Below are 19,683 nucleotides of genomic sequence, written 5' to 3'. Positions count from 1 at the left end.
GGTCCTCTCTCTCTCTGTGTTTACCTAATGTCTTTGTGTTTGGGCCTGTCTGACCCTCTGGTCTAGATGGAATGTTGACTTACTCTCGTGTGTGTCACCCTCGTGAGCTGCCCAGCACACAATAAAAATATGGGCCCAATAAACCCTATGGGCCCTCGTCAAAAGTAGTGCACTAAATGAGGAATAAGGAGGAATTTGGGATGCAGACCATGATGTTTATGCATGAGAGATGGTGATTGGCCACACAGCACGTATGGGTTTCTCTACTCACCCAATCCCCACAGTCTGCTCTGCGTAATAGAGGTTAAGGCTGTGTGATTATTCCATTTGAATATGTGAATACGTTGAGAAATTCAAATTCAAATTGAGAAAATATGTATTATAGTGGAGCCTCCACACACACCACACACACACGCACGCACGCACGCACACACACACACACAGAGAGAGCGACGACTTCATTCAATTGAATAGAATAGTCTGCATGTAGTAGGATAGGTTGAGACTAAGCATTTGTACAAACAGGATGTTGTTGTGTGACAGACTGTCATTACACTACTTCAGCAGAGTGAGAGACATGGAAGGAAAACAGAAGAGAACTCTACAGCGAGAGTTCATCAGTGAAACACGGATGGATGTGAAGATTGCAAATGGATCCCATCGCAGCACAGAGGCATCAAGCTCTGGTTTCCTCTCGATTCAATTTAAAAAAGGGCCCGAATCGGAATGAATGACGTCGCCACCGACACACACACACGCACTACATTATGTATAGTGATTACAACAAGATTGTCTTGTTCCATCTCCAAGAGAACAAGGCCCGGGATGGCCTTAAGTGTGTTTGTTGTTGTAGTATTCAGGACAAACAGAGAGACAGCTGGGAACTGAAGGACACAACTGAAATGTGCCACTTTGGATGGTACATTTTAAAGAAATCAAGGTTGGTAGTATAAGACAGATGGTGTTAAGATCACTAAAACGCCGCATCACACTCGGCACCTCTATACTGTATGACGCGAGGCAAGCAGACATTTTGGTTCCTTGAATGCACAGCCGTTCCGAGCGAGAGGCACACCTCACTTACTAAATGACAACGAAATACCTAATGTCTGATGTGAGCACAGGAAATGGTTGGAGGAGGACTTTGTGCTGTAACTTTATAATAGAACCAAGCTATAAAAGGAACACCAAAGGTTCACCAAAAGGACAAGGTGTCAACTCATAATAGATTAATCTGCCTGACAAAACTCTGCTGAGGCAAGAAAATACTTCACAAGCTGTAAAAAACAGAGACTGGTTCTAAGGGCCAGGGGATTACTGTAAATTGGTGGAGATTGGCCTGCAGGCTCCAAGTGGTCCATCGAGGCACCCAACTAAATGACCAATCACCCACGCCACAATCACGTCTCCCTCTGCAACCCAATATCAGAGAGAAATGATTTCTGAAATGTATTTATTTATTTTACCCTTTTTTTACCAGGTAAATTGACTGAGAACCCATTCTCATTTACAGAAACGACCTGGAGAATATCTAAAGGGGAGATTAGGAGGGATGAATGAGCTAATTGGAAGCTGGGGATGATTAGGTGGTCATGATCATACATCCCATTTTGAAAAATTCAATCAAGTGTACCTAGAACTTTTTTTGGAAAGGTCGTACTTTCCTGATGTTCCTCAGGGACTTTATGCTCAGTCTGATTGGGGGGGCCTGGCAGGGCCTGGCTCCCCAGTGGGTGGGCCTGTGTCCACCCAGGCCCACCCATGCCTACGTCCTTGATGTGCATACCAATGTCATGTCGTTTTACCAATACTTAACCCACAATATGAGTATATTATAATGTAACGCTTATGATCAAATCAATTGTTATAAGGAGGTGAAAATCCTGTCTGTGTTATGAGAGGTTTGTGACCCTCCCTAGAAAGATGGCTCATGGTCTGAGTCCCAAATAGCACCATATTCCATACTTGTGTACTACTCTTGAGCACAGCCCTATGGGTCCTGGTCAAAAGTAGCGCACTATATAGGGAAAAGGGATCCATTTGGAATGCAATTTACAGATTCGGGAAGTTTAGACCCGGAGGTAATTAGAGCCTTACAGTTCCAGCAACGATAATGAGGACCCCTCTCTCTCTACCCCTACAATCTTTCTTTTCATCCCTTCATCCCATCTCTAGGGGCCGGCCTGGCCAGCGAAAGATAGCAGGACAGACACTATTGATTTATTCTCCCAACACGGCAGGTTTGAAGATCAATGCAACATGAAGGTATTCTCATTAAGTGATCGAAGCCTGTGAGGCCTCTCCTATGTTGGAAAAACACACTGCAGAGAAGGTCCATTCGAAAGGCATTGGAGCACTGATATGAGTTCGTGGTAATGATGTGTTTATCGCCAGGGCCACTTCACACCCCATGTATTCATCCACACCTCTATCTAGCTAGATCACTTTATCAGACCCTCAGGCTATGGCCTGGCTTAGTAACAGTACAAGCCCCTAGTTCCCTCAAACATTCTCCCATGTCGTCCTCTCTTTCTTCACCTTCATACCTCTGTCATCTCTCCAGTACTGTCCTCCACCCTACCTGTACACATCCCCCTATCCACATGCAGGGTTCTCCCCAGGATTTATTTAACAAGGTGGAAATGTCGCGTCAGCACACAGCAACCCATGTTTCATGACCAGTCACCAACTTTAACCCCGCTTCAACCAGCTATTATAAAACTGTTCAGCCCTTGTAGGTGGAAATGTCAGCCAGGCCAGTGATTACATACACCTTGACCATTACGCAACCGCTACAAGCTTAGTCATCTGGATAGGAAGGAATATCATCGTTAGAGGGCACAGCATGCACCCTGGGTGACTCTGGTTATTGGATATGGGAGAGGCGGTTTAAACTTTCACTCTGCCACACGCTAAGCATGTGACCCATCAAAACAATAGCAGCTGTCATGCCAACTCATAATCTCCATGGAAAATTCAGAAGCGGCTTCAACTAAACGACTCATTCAATTATATGTCACCTTTTAATGTATTTAGCCAAGAGGCAATGGAATTGACCAATTTATTTTTTGTTTCTAGGTTTGTGCAATTTTAAATGTTGTATACAGTGAATGGAGATGCAATTGTTTTCACAAACAGATACTGTGTTTATCTACTTCAAAAGCTCTAGACAGAAACCCCCCTATCTGAGCGGCACTAAATGAGATGTCATACATACACTGTAAGTGTTTTTGATCAACACAAATTACCTACTGAAGTGTTTACTTCAGACACCCAGAAAAGTCCCTTGTCAAGCCAAGCCCATTCCATTTCCTCTCCCTCCTGCATTATTCTGTCACTATTCACTGACTTCAAATTTCTCATATAAATGCAAAAGCATGAGCAACAAGCCCAGTGGGGAGGACTCCGTAGTCCGTACTCACCATCCTTGCGGTGGTAGGTGATCTCCACCTTGCGCTCCTCAGACCCCATCAGAGCCTGGGCTACCTGGGCGATGGCATGCCTGTTGGTGAACTCTCCATGGAGGAAGTCACAGGTGCACGGCCTCTGCATCACGTCCGGCCGTGAGAAGCCGGTCATCTCACAGAAGCCATCGTTGCAGTAGATGATGGCGCAGTTCTGAACCCGGGCATTGGCTATAATGAATTTCTTATCTGTGAAGGTGTAGAAGAGTGTATGATCATAGTGGGGAAGAATGGGTAGGTTAACACATTCATGGTAGCATGAGAGGTATGTGATAAAATACCACTCTGCATGACGCTTTATATACAGTATAAAATGTACACTGTATTATAAATCACTCAGAAATATAAAGATGATCAATTAAACATTTCTCTTTCAGTCTTATCATGACTAAGGGTGCATTGCTTCAGTATTTGTTAATGGAGATGTATGCTCTATTCTACTTGATTTATGTTCATGCCATAGCCATACTATAAAACAGAGAGATCCACATTTAATAACTGGCACCTAACCACCTGACCCTAACCATTTCAAATGTGGGAGTATTTGAAAAAGGTTATATGTCTGTTGTTTGCATACTACTTGTTACCATGTAATCTTGTGGCGAAACATAAGTTGTTGCTACTTCGAAGTACCTTAAATGCTCAATGATATCCCATATTTAAATGATTTTAAATCCTCAACTCTCCCACTTCTAAAGTATCACAAGCACAACAATATTAGTTCTACTCTTACTGATTGTAACAAAAAAAAATGTGTTATCAAAAATCCAATATTCAGATACAAAAATTCGTGTGCAAGCAAGGCAAATACATTTTCCCAACAAAATGAATATTATGAATTTAAAGATACATTATTGTGAAAACACAAAGACAATACTCACTTTGTCCCTCAAATTTCTTTATAATTATCCCCAAAAAGGTGTTTTGTGGCGCAACATGACCTCTCCGAACAGGCATGATTATTGCCAAAAATAAGAACGATTCCGCTGTCCAAGTAGGAACGCACCTTTCTCCTGAGACTCAAGTTCTAGTGGCTCCAACCGCTAAAGTCTGAATGCCTCCCCTTTGTCTACACTCATTCGTAGGAAATCTCCCCTTCTTAGCTCTTCCGACCTTTCCTTATTTCAACATAAATATGGTCCGACTAGAGCACATTTTGAAGCCTTCAAAGTGCACTTCGCCCGCATTGACTCTGGAGTAAAAGGTTGCTGCACAGCGTAGTTTCTCCAACATTTCAAAATGATCATGTGAGGGACCCTGTCGCCACTCTAAAGCGTTGCGCTCGCTGCTACTGCTGCTGTTGTGGAGAATGGACTGATGCTGCGGTGCCCCACCGACAGTGACGTTACCCCACTCAGGCAGCGCTCAGCTCATGCACCTCGCGCTCAGCTCAATCAAGGCTGTGGAGTAAATCGTATATCCATGCGTTGAGAAGGAGCTATGCGTGACGCCAGGCCAGGGCAATAAAGGTGTATCGTCTATTTTTTACATTGACCCATGGAAAACACGTGGGTTTATGTCTCCCGTTGACGGTGGCATTCCTGTAACTGCCAATGCATAGAATGCATAAGATGACTGCATGCATTTTAGACTTTTTAGAATTGTAGTTTATCAGATACAGAGAAAGATACAGTTCCACAAATTAATCAATGAAAACAGGCCACAGCACTAACGACTAAATCAAGTTACAGAGAGAGGGAGAATGTTGTAGATGTGGTTTCCCTGTCCATGGTGCTGAAGTTGTTGTAACAAAACTCCTTTTAAAACTACTATGTCAAGTTCATTTTAATTCCCCCCCCCCCCCCCCCCCCCCCCCCACACACACACACATACTCCCTCTTAAAACATCTGTCTCAGAATCTCTGCACAACCTCACCATCCATCTGGTCCACTGAGGAAACAATACAATAGCCAGGCTGCAGGGGAAGATACTAAGGTTCACAAAGCAGAGACAAAGTCAGGATTTAGAACCTTTGCGTCCCTCAATGATGACCACACAGAGCAGTCATTCCCATTAGTCTCTCTACACTGTACAACTTGTCTGTCATTTCAACAGTAAAACACTGTAGAATGCACAGTAAAATGCTGCACATGTGTTTTACAGCGTTAATGCTGTAGATTGCACTGCATTATGGGTCAAATGCAGAAAAATATTGTTATTAACTGTTATTTGACGCCTTCTGTAAAATTGACTCTAAAATACTGTATTTCTTCACATTAATATCTTATAACTACAGTAGATTCAAAGTTTCAGTTTCAGACGCCAACCTCATACTGTCGGGTGAGACACGTGAAGCTCAGAATATTTTAGTAAGTATCTTCTTAGCAGTGGTGAAGTGGAAGAATATTTGTATCACATGCTGTGTTGGTACTGCACCTTGACTTGTTTATAAGTATCTTTCTTGATAGACAACTTGGAAAACTGCATGTTTTCTTAGCTAACCATATGTGTTAACTGTTGCTACTTCTATTGTCATTTATGTTGCTAATTGGTTTTAATGTTGTTACCAATTTGAATAAATGTATTTTATGTACAAACGTATTGTATTTCTTACATTTAGATTTTAGGGAGAATTTCACTGTACTTCTCCAGCATTATACTTGTACCAGTTGCCAGCTTAATACTGAACTTTTACTTTACAGAAGAGATGCTGTAATATATTTTACAGAACAATTCCTTATTGTAAAACATATTATAGCATCCCTGCTGTACATTTAATATTTATTTGTAAAAGTATAAATTACAAAAGTTACCATAGATTACCTGTTAATTACCAATATTAAGGAGGATTCTGGTAACTTTGGTAAATTACGGGTAGCTTTGCAAACCTACGTTTACTTATCTGAAGTTCATTTGAAAAAGTAGTTCACTACATCCATCCAGTCATAAATTACCATCACCATCACACACACACACACACACACACACACACACACACACACACACACACACACACACACACACACACACACACACACACACACACACACACACACACACATCGCTGAAAAGGGCATGCTTGCCCCACAGTCTGAATCACATTAAGGGCTGGTGTGACAGCCTTTTATGAAGTGTGCTTATTTCACACACCCAACTCACTGATTGGACTGGCGCTGTTTTGGCACCGCCGCGCAGTCTGTCACTATATTCACTGAACTGTATCTAATGTAGTCAGATTATTCAAATGGATGAAACAGGAGACAAAGAACAATATTTGAGTGTGGCTAAGAACAAACTCTCCTTTCCAACAACAATCTGAACGAAACACCGTAAAATCTGAGCTCCCTACTATCATACTCATGCCAAAAACGTCGTAAGACACAGCAAAAACAGACAAAAGGTGTCTGAATTCTAGCATTCTACTTCAATGAAATGGCAGTCTGCATACTCTATGTTGTTGATTATTTTTGCTATCTGTTCAGACACATGGACGTGGGAAATATAGTTCACATCGAGAGGTTATAGCCATGTAATGAAAGCTGCAGTGATCCCTACGACAATCCATGAAGTGGACCAATAGGAATGTGTTCTACTGTCACCTACCCTATATCACCAGCAAGACAATAAGCCGAGGAATAGTTTCTCTCCATCTTATCTGGATGTGAGAGACCCGTAGGCTGCAGGTGTGACGGCAGATAGTGCTTACTGGTATTACCCACAAAATGATTTCTCTGGGCAATAGTAAAAGACGTGTAGCTAGCAACAATTCTGAGAGACATTTCCCCCTGACTCTTGTCCATGATAACTGTTACAGTATTTATTAAAAATAAACACAGCTTGGTGTAATCCTTCTCTCAGGAGTCACGTTCGACTCATTCAAGAGTGAAATGCAGAGAGAGAGGGCAGTGGCTGAATGTGTTCGAATGAGAGAGGGAGGGAGGGAGTTAGGGAGGGAGGGAGGGGGGTTAAAAGGAGAGATAGAGGCTATGTTCCATTCTCCCAAATACCCACAGTGCGCTATTTAGGTGGAGCAAGAGAAAGGGCGATGGAAAGTAAAAAAGGAGGGGGCGGTTAAAAAGAGATGAGGAGGGATAGTATTTTGTAATTCCAAGTTTTTCATTATACAGTCTGGCTTGTTTTACACAATGTTACACAATAATTGTTCAATATTTTCAACATACTAATCATGAGAAGAAAAGGCACGGTCGTTGAATGAAGTGGACCAAGGTGCAGCGTGGTGAGCGTACATATTCCTTTATTTAAGTGAATACGCCGACAAAACACTACAAAACAAACCGTGAAGCTAAAGGCTATGTGCCATTAACAAAGTCAACTTCCCACAAAGACAGGTGGGAAAAAGGGGGACCTAAGTATGGTTCTCAATCAGAGACAACGATAGACAGCTGTCCCTGATTGAGAACCCTACCCGGCCAAAACATAGAAATACAAATAATAGAACGAAAGAACATAGAATAACCACCCCAAATCACACCCTGAACAAACCAAATAGAGACATAAAAAGGATCTCTAAGGTCAGGGCGTGACCTGTAGGATCTTAATTTGACCAGCATTGTCACAACAAAATAACAGGATTTGAACGTTTAGTTCATAATGTTGCTAGATCGGTGGTTAGGTTATTAGTTGCCAGTGGTAAAAATACTTGAAAGTACAACTTAAGTCAAATTTTTGGTTTGTCTGTACTTTACTGTTTATATTTTTGAAAACGTTTACTTTTACTTCACTACATTCCTAAAGAAAATAATGTACTTTCTACTCAATACATTTTCCCTGACACCCAAAGTACTTGTTACATTTTGATTGCTTAGCAGGACAGGAAAATGGTCCAATTCACGCTCTTAACACTTGTGTGGTGTTCTGGTCTGTGGGACCCATTTTCAATGTTTACTAAAAGAAAAATTATACAATTAAGTATTTTTTCATGCTGAGACTCATTGGCCTTGTCTCATTTTCTGGGAAGAACATGTAAAATAATACATTTTCATTGAGTGCACACTGTCCAATCCCCTACACATTTATATTACATATGTGGTGTTCTGGTCCACTGCTCCTGAGGGTTGAAAAGTGTGGAAAAGTGTGTGTGTGGGTGAAAACAAGTAAAAATGAAACAAAAAGGTTTGCTGTGTGTTTTCACTCTGTCTTCTTCCTCCATGGGCCTGCTGTTTCAAACAAAGCACTAATAACCTGTCTGTCTCCCTACCTGTCAGCCTGTCTCCCGCTTTTCTCACACTCTTTACCCTTTGTAGTGTGTGAAACTACACAATGTCTTGCGGGAACCTGCACAATGTTATTACAATATATTATTTTAATACATTGTAAAAAGAAAATCTGTATTTTCCCACACTGTACCCCAGCCAGGTCCGAATTGGGGGAGGGACACAACAAATAAATAGCTTTGCATGTGTGGCTCCTTACCACAATCAATCAGTATGGCAAAAATAATCTCTGCTCAGAGAGCTTTAGAAATAAGTTTTGCAAAGGGAGAAGCTAGTGTGGAAGGACCGTCTTCCATTTTGGAAGATTAAGACATGTCTCTGTCAATTCAGAGTCTGACAGTGAGTTAGAAGAAGAGGATGAGATTGACCTTCAGCCAGCCCCAGGACCAGCCCGTCAGCAGCCAGCCACAGGACCAGCCCGTCAGCAGCCGGCCCCAGGACCAGCCTGTCAGCAACAGCTCATCAGCAGCCTGCAGGGGGAGAAATATGAATGTCAAAAAATTGTGAAATTGAATGGTCTTCTTGCCCAAGGAATGAGCCACCCCTCATGGCTGTCAATGTGATAAGGGTGCAACCAGGGCCGACGCGGATGGCGCTTATCATATGCAGGACATAAAGTCTTCTTTTGAACTGTTCATCCTAGACACCAACCAGAAAATCATTCTGGACTGCACTCATTTGGAGGAAAGGCGTGTTTTTGGAGAAGAAATGGATGTAGACGAACCAAACATGCATACTTTGGGGTTCTTATCCTTGCAGGTGTTTTCAGATCCAATGGGTAATCCACAGAATCCCTGTAGGATGCAGAAACTGGGAGATAACTTTTCCGTTCAACAATGTCTCTAGAAAACCTCCACATTATTTCCAGGATTATCCGCTTCGATAACCGAGACACCAGACAAGCTCGGCGGCAGAGAGACAAGCTAGCTGCAATCATGTTAGTGTGGGACAAGTGGGTGGACCGCCTTCCCCTGTTTTACAACCCTGGGCCCAACGTTACTGTTGATGAGCAGCTTATGCTATTTAGGGGCTGCGGCAGTACATACCGTCTAAACCCGCAAAATATGGAATCAAGATCTGGTCTCTTTCATCATATGTGTGGAACTTGCAAGTGTATATGGGGAAGCCAGATGGAGGAGCCCCTGAGAAGAACCAAGGGATGCAGGTTGTCCTGGAAGTGACACAGGGACTCCGTGGCCACAACATAACATGCGATAACTTTTTTACTTCGCGCAAGCTGGGACAGGAGCTCCTCAAGAGGAATCTGACGATGGTAGGAACAGTACGAAAAAACAAGCCAGAGCTCCCACCTCAGCTGTTGAATACACGTAACAGGCCTATCAATTCCTCTAAGTTTGTGTTCACGGTCGACACGTCCCTAGTGTTCTATGTGCCAAAGAAAGGCAAGAATGTGGTACCCATGAGTACGCTGCATAGGGATGGGAAAATCTGTGGCCAGGAACATAAAAAAACAGAAATCATAATGGATTACAATGCCACACATGGAGGGGTGGACAATTTAGACAAGCTGGTGACTGGCTACAGCTGCAAAAGAAGAACCCTACACTGGCCACTTGTGATATTCTTCAACATGTTGGACATCTCGGCGTACAATACGTTTGTCATCTGGATGGCGTTGAACCCAGATTGGAACAGAGGGAAGCTCCAGAGGAGACGGCTCTTTCTTGAGGAGCTGGGCAAGGCATTGGTAAGACCTCAAATCCAGAGGAGGCAACATATCCCAAGGACCCCAGCCATTGTGAGGAGGATTCAGGAGGAGGACGCCGGTGCCCCATTCGCACGACCCACAGAACCAACAACTCCAATAGCGGAACTAAGTGTGAGTAATGTTGTTGCATGTGTGTGTGTCTGACTCTCCTACCTTGGCCTGCTGTAACTATATATATATTTTATATTTTATTTATTTCACCTTTATTTAACCAGGTAGGCAAGTTGAGAACACGTTCTCATTTACAATTGCGACCTGGCCAAGATAAAGCAAAGCAGTTCGACACATACAACAACACAGAGTTACACATGGAGTAAAACAAACATATAGTCAATAATACAGTTGAAGAATAAGTCTATATACAATGTGAGCAAATGAGGTGAGATAAGGGAGGTGAAGGCAAAAAAAAGGCCATGGTGGCGAAGTAAATACAATATAGCAAATAAAACACTGGAATGGTTGATTTGCAGTGGAAGAATGTGCAAAGTAGAAATAGAAATAATGGGGTGCAAAGGAGCAAAATAAATAAATAAATTCAGTAGGGAAAGAGGTAGTTGTTTGGGCTAAATTATAGATGGGCTATGTACAGGTGCAGTAATCTATGAGCTGCTCTGGCAGCTGGTGCTTAAAGCTAGTGGGGGAGATAAGTGTTTCCAGTTTCAGAGATTTTTTTTTGTTTTGTGAGTGAGATGTTAGTAAAATTCCTGATCTAAGTGGTTTCATCATTCTAGATTGCAGCCGGTAGCAACAAGAAGAAGCACTGTGATGTGTGTGGACCCAAAGAGGACAGGAAGACACAGTGCACGTGCATCAAGTGCATGAAATACATGTGCAACACACACACAGTAAAATTCTGTCCCTCATGTGGTGTGTAGATCAGCCTGAATTTGTGTTCAATGAGGCTCATTTATCATTTCCATAAAATACTGTGTGTAAAATTTGTCCTCCCAATTTGTTCAGTTCAAAGCAATAAACATCAATAGTGATGAAAACCTTGTTTCATTTATATTTGTTCAAGATAAACATTATTTATTCTACCCATATCTTGATTTTAATGGATTTTTGTTTCCAAAAATCATATTTTATCCCAAAAAACAAATACCACTTTTATTGATAAATGTAATCTAGCAGAGGTAAATGGCAAATATTAACCATGTATGCTGTCTATATTGCTTGTAATTGATATAAGTCAACATCTAAGTATTAAGTGTTAAGTAATTTTACGTAAGTTGATATGGCTGTATTATTTTAAAAACCAAATAATGTTGTTGGTTCATCAGACCAGCGAAAATTGGGTGAATAACAAAAACATGAACACCACACAAGGTTTAAAATCCCCTGTCATCCCTATTGCATCTGATCTGGCAGACTCACTAAACACAAATTCTTAATTTGTAAATGATGTCTGAGTGTTGGAGTGTGTCACACCCTAATCTGATTCACCTTGTGATTGTCTCCACCCCCTCCAGGGGTCACTTATTATCGCCGGTGTATATATCCCTGTGTTTCCTGTCTCTCTGTGCCAGCTCATCTTGTTTGCCAAGTCAACCAGCTGTTTTCCTTGCTCCTATTTGTCCCCGGTCTCTGTTTGTTTCTAGTCCTCCTGCTTTCGACCCTTGCCTGTCCTGACTCCGAACCCGCCTGCCTGACCACTCTGCCTGTTCTGACTACCAGCCAGCCTCTCCCTTTGTACTGTTTTGGACTCGGATCTGGTTTCTGATCCCTGCCTGACCTCGGGACTGCCTATCGTCTGGTATTTTTTGGACCCTGACCTGGTTTATGAACTCTCCCCTGTCCCGGACCTGCCTTTGCCTCCTCCCTTTGTTATAATAAATATTGGAGCTCTACCATCTGCCTCCTGTGTCTGCATTTGGGTTTCGCCTTGTGCCCTTAAAGTGTGCCCCTGGCTGTCCGTAAATAAAAAACAAGAAAATTGTGCCGTCTGATTTGCTTCATGTAAGGAATTTGAAACGATTTACACTTTTACTACTGATACTTAAGTATATTTGAGCAATTACATATACTTTGATACTTAAGTATATTTATAAACAAGTGCTTTTAGACTTTTACTCAATAAATATTTTACTGAATGACTTTCACTTTTACTTGAGTAATTTTCCAGTACTGTATATTTACTTTTACTCAAGTATGACAATTGGGTACTTTTCCCACCACTGTTAGTTGGCTATAGGCTATATGAAAAGGGCAATACTGTTAATATAACTGTGTGTAAGTGTGGATTTTCAGTGAATTTATTTAAATCACGAACGCTCATCTGCATTTCCTGCAGTCATAGGAAAAACCTCAGCCACAGAAGTGTGATCAAATGAAGATCCTACATCTGTAGAGCACCATGGAAATTGTATGTTTTTTTTCTTGATTTATAATATACATTTAGATATACTGTACTCTAAAGGCCAATGCATTTAACTTCCGGGTGTCCCCCGGTTTGTTTTCTGAAAGGAGATTACCCAAACATAAGCTTGCATCTGTGTCTCTGTCAGCCCATTCATTTTTAGTGAATCTGTTGTCAGTATGTGGAGCAATTTAGAAACAGCAGGCAGGGCTTTTAATCCACAGATCACACCAGGGCAAATACCTCGCTGCTCTCAGGAATGACCCCTTTCTCCTCTTTTTCTCACTCAATCTATTGCTCTATCTATCTCTCTCTCTTTTCTTATCTCTCTCTCTCTCTCTTTTCTTATCTCTCTCTCTCTCTCTTTTCTTATCTCTCTCTCTCTCTCTTTTCTTATCTCTCTCTCTCTCTCTTTTCTTATCTCTCTCTCTCTCTCTTTTCTTATCTCTCTCTCTCTCTCTTTTCTTATCTCTCTCTCTCTTTTCTTATCTCTCTCTCTCTCTTTTCTTATCTCTCTCTCTCTCTTTTCTTCTCTCTCTCTCTCTCTTTCCTTCTCTCTCTCTCTCTCTCTCTCTCTCTCTCTTTCCTTATCTCTCTCTCTCTCTTTCCTTATCTCTCTCTCTCTCTTTCCTTATCTCTCTCTCTCTCTTTCCTTATCTCTCTCTCTCTCTCTCTCTCTCTCTCTCTCTCTCTCTCTCTCTCTCTCTCTCTCTCTCTCTCTCTCTCTCTCTCTCTCTCTCTCTCTCTCTCTCTCTCTCTCTATGTGGATATTGAACACATGTGCACATGTTTAGGTTTTAGCACATCTTTATATTGGGTTCCCAAGTGGCACAGGGATCTAAGGCACTGCATCTCAGTGCTAGAGGCGTCACTACAGACCCTGATTAGATTCCAGGCTGTATCACATCCGGCCGTGATTGGGAGTCCCATAGGGCGGTGCACAATTGGCCCAGCATCGTCCTGGTTTGGCCGCGGTAGGCTGTCATTGTAAATAAGAATTTGTTCTTAACTGACTTGCCTAGCTAAATAAAGGTTAAATAAATAACATAAATATTAATGCTCATATTTAGCCTAGTAAAGAGCTTTCAAAGGTCAACTCTAGAGGTAACTGCTAAAATAGAGGAAGAACCAGCATAAAGTGTCTTAATAAGTTGTTGGGCCAACACGAGCCAGAACAGCTTCAATGTGCTTTGGCATGAATTCTACAAGTGTCTGGAACTCTACTGGTGGGACGTTCTGCCACAATAAATTCCATAATTTGGTGTTTTGTTGATTGTGGTGGAAAACGCTGTCTCAGGCGCTGCTCCAGAATCTCCTATAAGTGATCAATTGGGTTGAGATCTGGTGACTGAGACGATGCTCATGCTCATCAAACCATTCAGAGACCACTTATGCCCCTGTGGATGGGGGCACTGTGATCCTATGGGGGCATAGCCAATGATAGCCAAAATAATGGTCAAAATAATGGCCTGCCCAGCATTTTTATACATTACATTTACATTTAAGTCATTTAGCAGACGCTCTTATCCAGAGCGACTTACAAATTGGTGCATTCACCTTATGATATCCAGTGGAACAACCACTTTACAATAGTGCATCTAACTCTTTTAAGGGGGGGGGGGGGGTTAGAAGGATTACTTTATCCTATCCTAGGTATTCCTTAAAGAGGTGGGGTTTCAGGTGTCTCCGGTGTTTCAGGTGTTTCAGGTGTCTACATGACCCTAAGCATGATGAGATATTTACTGCTTAATTAACTCAGGATCTACACCTCTGTGGAAGCACCTGCTTTCAATTGTATCCCTCATTTACTCAAGTGTTTCCATTTTTGGGCTAGTTACAGTACCTGTACATTCACATCTCTCTCCCTACATCTGGTACATGGATCCTTGTTACCAGTACCATTTCACATGCAACGAAAACATTAAATAAAACAAAGATCATTGAGTAACAGGGAAAATGTAGATAGATGGAAAGAGAGAGGGAGAACGGTACAACAGGACAAGCTGTAGGAACCTCTTTGTGCCCCACACATTTTCCACCGGCTTCTCCACTTTGGGTACAGAGTTGATGGGAAAGGCTTGCTGCAGCCTTGGGGCCAAGGTGTTGGTATGGCAGTGATAGCCTGTCCTGTCACCTCCAGAGATACCAACATGTGTGTGTGTGTGTGTGTGTGCATATCTGAATCCTTGTCTTCTGTCACTGTCACCATCCAGGCTAACAGGCCGTGACTTCCACAGCTCATCACCAGAGCAAGAAGTGTCACCCCCCCATTCCTCAGATGTATCACTCGGAACACTGAACCTTGTTTCAATCACCACACACCCAACACTCTGGGCCAAACACTGTGGGTGTCTGGCAGGGTGAGAGTGAGGGGAATGTGGAGACATAGGATATTCTCCTTGTGTAAAAATGTGTCACCTCATAAGATGTTGAAAGGTACACGAAAAGTACATTGTAGAATTGAATGAACAGGGCACATTTAGGACAATGGATTCAGTGGGTTTATTAGTTTCCTATTATAAGTATCAGGCAGTTTGGGCCCGCCTGATTTCTCTGTAAAAAGATGTGCAAGGTGTTGAGAGGAGGCATAGCTTAGCACCCTAATCATGAACATGTCCTCTAGGGGTGAAAACATATGTAAGCACTTGGGAAGCCTGCTGCCGGTAGAATACTAAACAACTGATACGCCTTACCTTATCTAATAGATGTGTACTCACAACGAGCTATCTAATGAATAGGTTTATTATGCAACACACACACACACACACACACACACACACACACACACACACACACACACACACACACACACACACACACACACACACAGGTGGTGATGACTAAATCTGTCAAATGAAATAGCTGGAGAATGTTCTAAAACAACATAACAATGAATTGAAGAATGTCTTGTAATCCACTAAAAGGTAATCCTGATCGTGTTCTTTTGAGTTTGCTGGTTATTTCCATGGCCTTTGCATAAATCGTTTGGATCTGTGTTTAAATACAAATGTGAACAATATTCATGAATGTCTCTCAAAGACATTCTATCATCTCACTCTGACCTCGTACGTTTGCTGCTATTCTTCAGGTATAGCATACTGCAAAAGGGATTCTTTGGAACTTCTTTTCAGATCACACAGAATACTCATAAACTGAGAGTTTACGAAGGAATTCAGAGAAATGAAACTGGAATACAAAATGTATTGCATGCTGTGGGCAACATTATACCTAGCCTATTTCTAATGGTACTTTTGGCTGTACTGAGTCAATAATGGATGTCTCGGACACTCAAATAATGAAAGAGGATACAGATGTGGCCCATTCCGACCACAGAAATCAATGGATGGACCACAGGCTGGACATTAGATGGACAATGCTACCGGATTAGTGTAGTCATAAAGCACTCTCACATGGGCAAGGTCTTTTGTCTGGCCATCGGTAGCTAGAGAGAGTACCCAGATAATTAGACAAAGGTACCATTTATACAGACTTTACAGACGATTTATAAGATCCTTCTTAATTGCTTGTTTTGTTCAATGCTACAGTAGCTACAGTGTTTAGAATGCTCATATGTATTTATGTCATCATACAGGCTAACTACGGTCCAGTGAGTCGACTGTGGCTATGTTAGTCATCAGCAATGGAGATGATGCACCTGTCCCAAATGGAAACCTATTCCCTTAAAAGGGCACTTCTTTTGACCGGGCCCATAAAAGTAGTGCACTAGGGTGTAGGGTGTCATTTGGGATACACTTTATTTTACTGCTGCTGTGCAAAAGGTAAACGTTTGAAATATTTGCGGCTCCTTCACAGTCATCTAAAAATACAATGTTACTTCTATCTCTTCTGCGTATTTAAGAATGCCAAAGGTCAAAACAGTTGTCTAGTGGTCATTCCAGAAGATTTTGGCTCATTTCAGTGATATGCAAATAAGCAAAAATCTGTGTGGAATTAGTTTTTTTTCTGTTGACAATGATTTCTAATGACAGGAGAGCTGGGAGCTGCTTGAGAGCTGCATTCAAGGACATGGGTAGTCCCAACACACAGGGTTGTGTAGGGTGTGTGTGTGTGTGTGTGTGTGTGTGTGTGTGTGTGTGTGTGTGTGTGTGTGTGTGTGTGTGTGTGTGTGTGTGTGTGTGTGTGTGTGTGTGTGTGTGTGTGTGTGTGTGTGCGTGTATGTGTACAACCATCCTTGTCAGCACTTACAGTTTTGGTTGCCTTGTCTATTGGAGGGTCTCTATGCAGACAGACTCATCACCCCCCACCCCTTCCCAAAACCCCCCTTGCTCCCCCCTCCACTCCCCTAGCGTTCATTAGGCCCTGTTTTTTTGTCAAACCTCTGACAGCGATCCAACCCACCGAGTCAACCCACGATCTCGTCTCTCTCCGCCTGCTCCAGCCAGTCTGGGTGATCAGAGGTTGCCGTGGCAACTCCTCCTGTCCCTGTCTGGATCATCCCTAGATCCCCCCTCCTTACTCTCATCCCGCCCTACCTCCCTTCCTCCCTCTATTAGAATAAGAATGTTCCTCTAAGAGACTAATGCTTTCCGATCTGTCTCTCTCTCTCTCCCTTTCGCCCCTCCTATCTTTCGCCCCTCCCCTCCTATCTTGCATGTTTTCTCTCTCTTTCTTCCCCTTTCTCTCCCTCTTTCTCACTCTCTCTGTCTCTCCCCTCCACTCTCTCTCTCACCCCGTCAGTCAGACTGGGAGCCAGGCCAGATCTGAGATCAGTGTTAAGACAGCTGCTGCTGGCCTCTAGGTGGTTTGTGTGGTCTGTCTGGGAGGGAACCCAAGCCTTTAGCAGACAGGGAGGGAACCCAAGCCTTTATCAATGGCAGTTAAGACTGGAGCTTTTGGATCAGCCATAACGCAGCATGGGATTTTCCATCATATGTCCTTTGCACAGACATTAGTTTGAATCCATTCCCTGGCACTAGATCGGATGGATGGTTGAAGAGGGATTGCCTGTTCTAAACGATGAAGACTGATTGGCAATCTCCTCTCTCTCCTGGTTTGCCTGGTAGTCAAAGCTCTCTCTTCCGTATTTCAAGCTTTCATGCACACACACACGCACGCACGCACGCACGCACGCACACACACACACACACACACACACACACACACACACACACACACACACACACACACGCACACGCACACACAAGCCCACGCACACAAAAGACAACCGTCATCAACCATCGTTAAACAAAGGACTTCAGAATGACAGTGCAGTTGGAATGATTTTTAAAAACTATCAATTCAAAGCTTGACAAGGTTTCATTCATTTGGAGACAGAGGAGGCTATTGACCTAGGCCCAACTTGATTTATATCTGTGGACGCAGAGGGATGAACACAAATGGCTAATATATAGTTAGCTCTATCAAATGATAAATGGAGGGGGAAATTGGACATCTCTGTCCCTCATCTCTTTTATATATATTAGAATTGATACGGTAGTAAAATTGAGGATTATATTCATTTTTTAAATTGATTATTTATATTAACTAGTTATAAACCCTATACAAGCCCTTTATAGATGGAACCTGGATGTAAAATGTTACCCGATATTGATTACACAATCACTGTACTGGAGAGAGTAAGCCTGCCTGCTGGCTGTATAGTTTAGTTTATTAGGATCCCCATTAGCTACTGCACAAGCAGATACTCTTCCTGGAGTCCACATGAAATGTACAAATACATGACAATTCAGAGAACAGTGATACACAATAACAACATTAAATTGGCATTCTCTCCACCAGCTTCACCTGGAATGCTTTCCCAACAGTCTTGAGGGGGTTCCCACATATGCTGAGCACTTGCTGGATGCTTTTTCTTCACTCCGCTGTCCAACTCATCCCAAACCATCTCAATTGGGTTGAGGTCGGGTGATTGTGAAGGCAAGGTCATCTGAGGCAGCACTTCATCACTCTCCTTCTTGGTCAAATAGCCCTTGGTCAAACAGCCTGGAGGTGTGTTGGGTCATTGTCCTGTTGAAAAACTAATTTTAGTCCCACTAAGTGCAAACCAGGTGGGATGCTGTGGTAGCCATGCTGGTTAAGTGTTCCTTGAATTCTAAGTAAATCCCTGACAGTGTCACCAGTAAAGCACCCCCACACCATCACACCTCCTCCTCCTCCATATTTCACGGTGGGAACCACACATGCAGAGATCATCTGTTCAGCTACTCTGCGTCTCTACTCTGCTGAACCAAAAATGTCAAATTTGGACTCATCAGACTAAAGCACAGATTTCCACCAGTCTATTGTCCATTGCTCATGTTTCTTGGCCCAATCAAGTCTCTTCTTATTATTGGTGTCCTTTAGTAGTGGTTTCTTTGCAGCAATTCGACCATGAAGGCCTGATTCACGCAGTCTCCTCTGAACAGTTGACGTTGAGATGTGTCTGTTACTTGAACTCTGTATTATTTGGGCTGCAATTTCTGAGGCTGGAAACTCTAATGAACTTATCCTCTGCAGCAGAGGTAACTCTGGGTCTTCCTTTCCTGTTGCGGTCCTCATGAGAGCCAGTTTCATCATAGCGCTTGATAGTTTTTGCAACTGCACTTGAAATTGGCCTTATTGACTGACCTTCATGTCTTAAAGTAATGATGGACTTTAGTTTCTCTTTGCTTATTTGAGCTGTTCTTGCCACAATATAGATTTGTATTTTACCAAATAGGGTTATCTTCTGTATACCACCCCTACCTTGTCACAACAAAACTGATTGGCTCAAACACATTAAGAAAGAAAGAAATTCCACAATTGAACTTTTAACAAGGCACACCTGTTAATTGAAATGCATTCCAGGCGACTACCTCATGAAAATGGTAGAGAGAATGCCAAGAGTGTGCAAAGGTGTCATCAAGGCAAAAGGTGGCTACATTGAAGAATCTCAAATAAAAAATATATTTTGATTTGTTTAACACTTTTTTGGTTACTACATGATTCCATAAGTGTTA

The 19,683-nt window shown here is 42.4% G+C and overlaps 1 protein-coding gene across 5 annotated transcripts in view; it reads right to left on the bottom strand.

Annotated features, from left to right (window-relative positions):
* Positions 1-4,894, bottom strand: part of LOC129840687 (potassium voltage-gated channel subfamily H member 7-like) — an 84,294-nt gene extending 79,400 nt beyond the window's left edge. For 4 of the 5 annotated variants that reach the window (XM_055908762.1, XM_055908765.1, XM_055908763.1 and 1 more), the window contains exons 1-2: positions 4,346-4,893; positions 3,423-3,653 (exon numbers count right to left, since the gene is read on the bottom strand). In XM_055908762.1, the coding sequence (XP_055764737.1) occupies positions 3,423-3,653; positions 4,346-4,421 (307 nt within the window). In that variant the 5' untranslated portion in view covers positions 4,422-4,893. Of the gene's footprint in view, positions 1-3,422; positions 3,654-4,345 lie in introns of all 5 variants that reach the window. The other variant, XM_055908761.1, reaches the window with a different exon arrangement.
* Between the last annotated feature and the right edge of the window lie 14,789 nt (positions 4,895-19,683).

Source organism: Salvelinus fontinalis, chromosome 41 (genome assembly GCF_029448725.1).
Source record: "Salvelinus fontinalis isolate EN_2023a chromosome 41, ASM2944872v1, whole genome shotgun sequence".
Lineage (NCBI taxonomy): Eukaryota > Metazoa > Chordata > Actinopteri > Salmoniformes > Salmonidae > Salvelinus > Salvelinus fontinalis.
The sequence above is the reverse complement of the archived record's forward strand: the minus strand, read 5'-3'. Positions and strand labels throughout refer to the sequence as shown.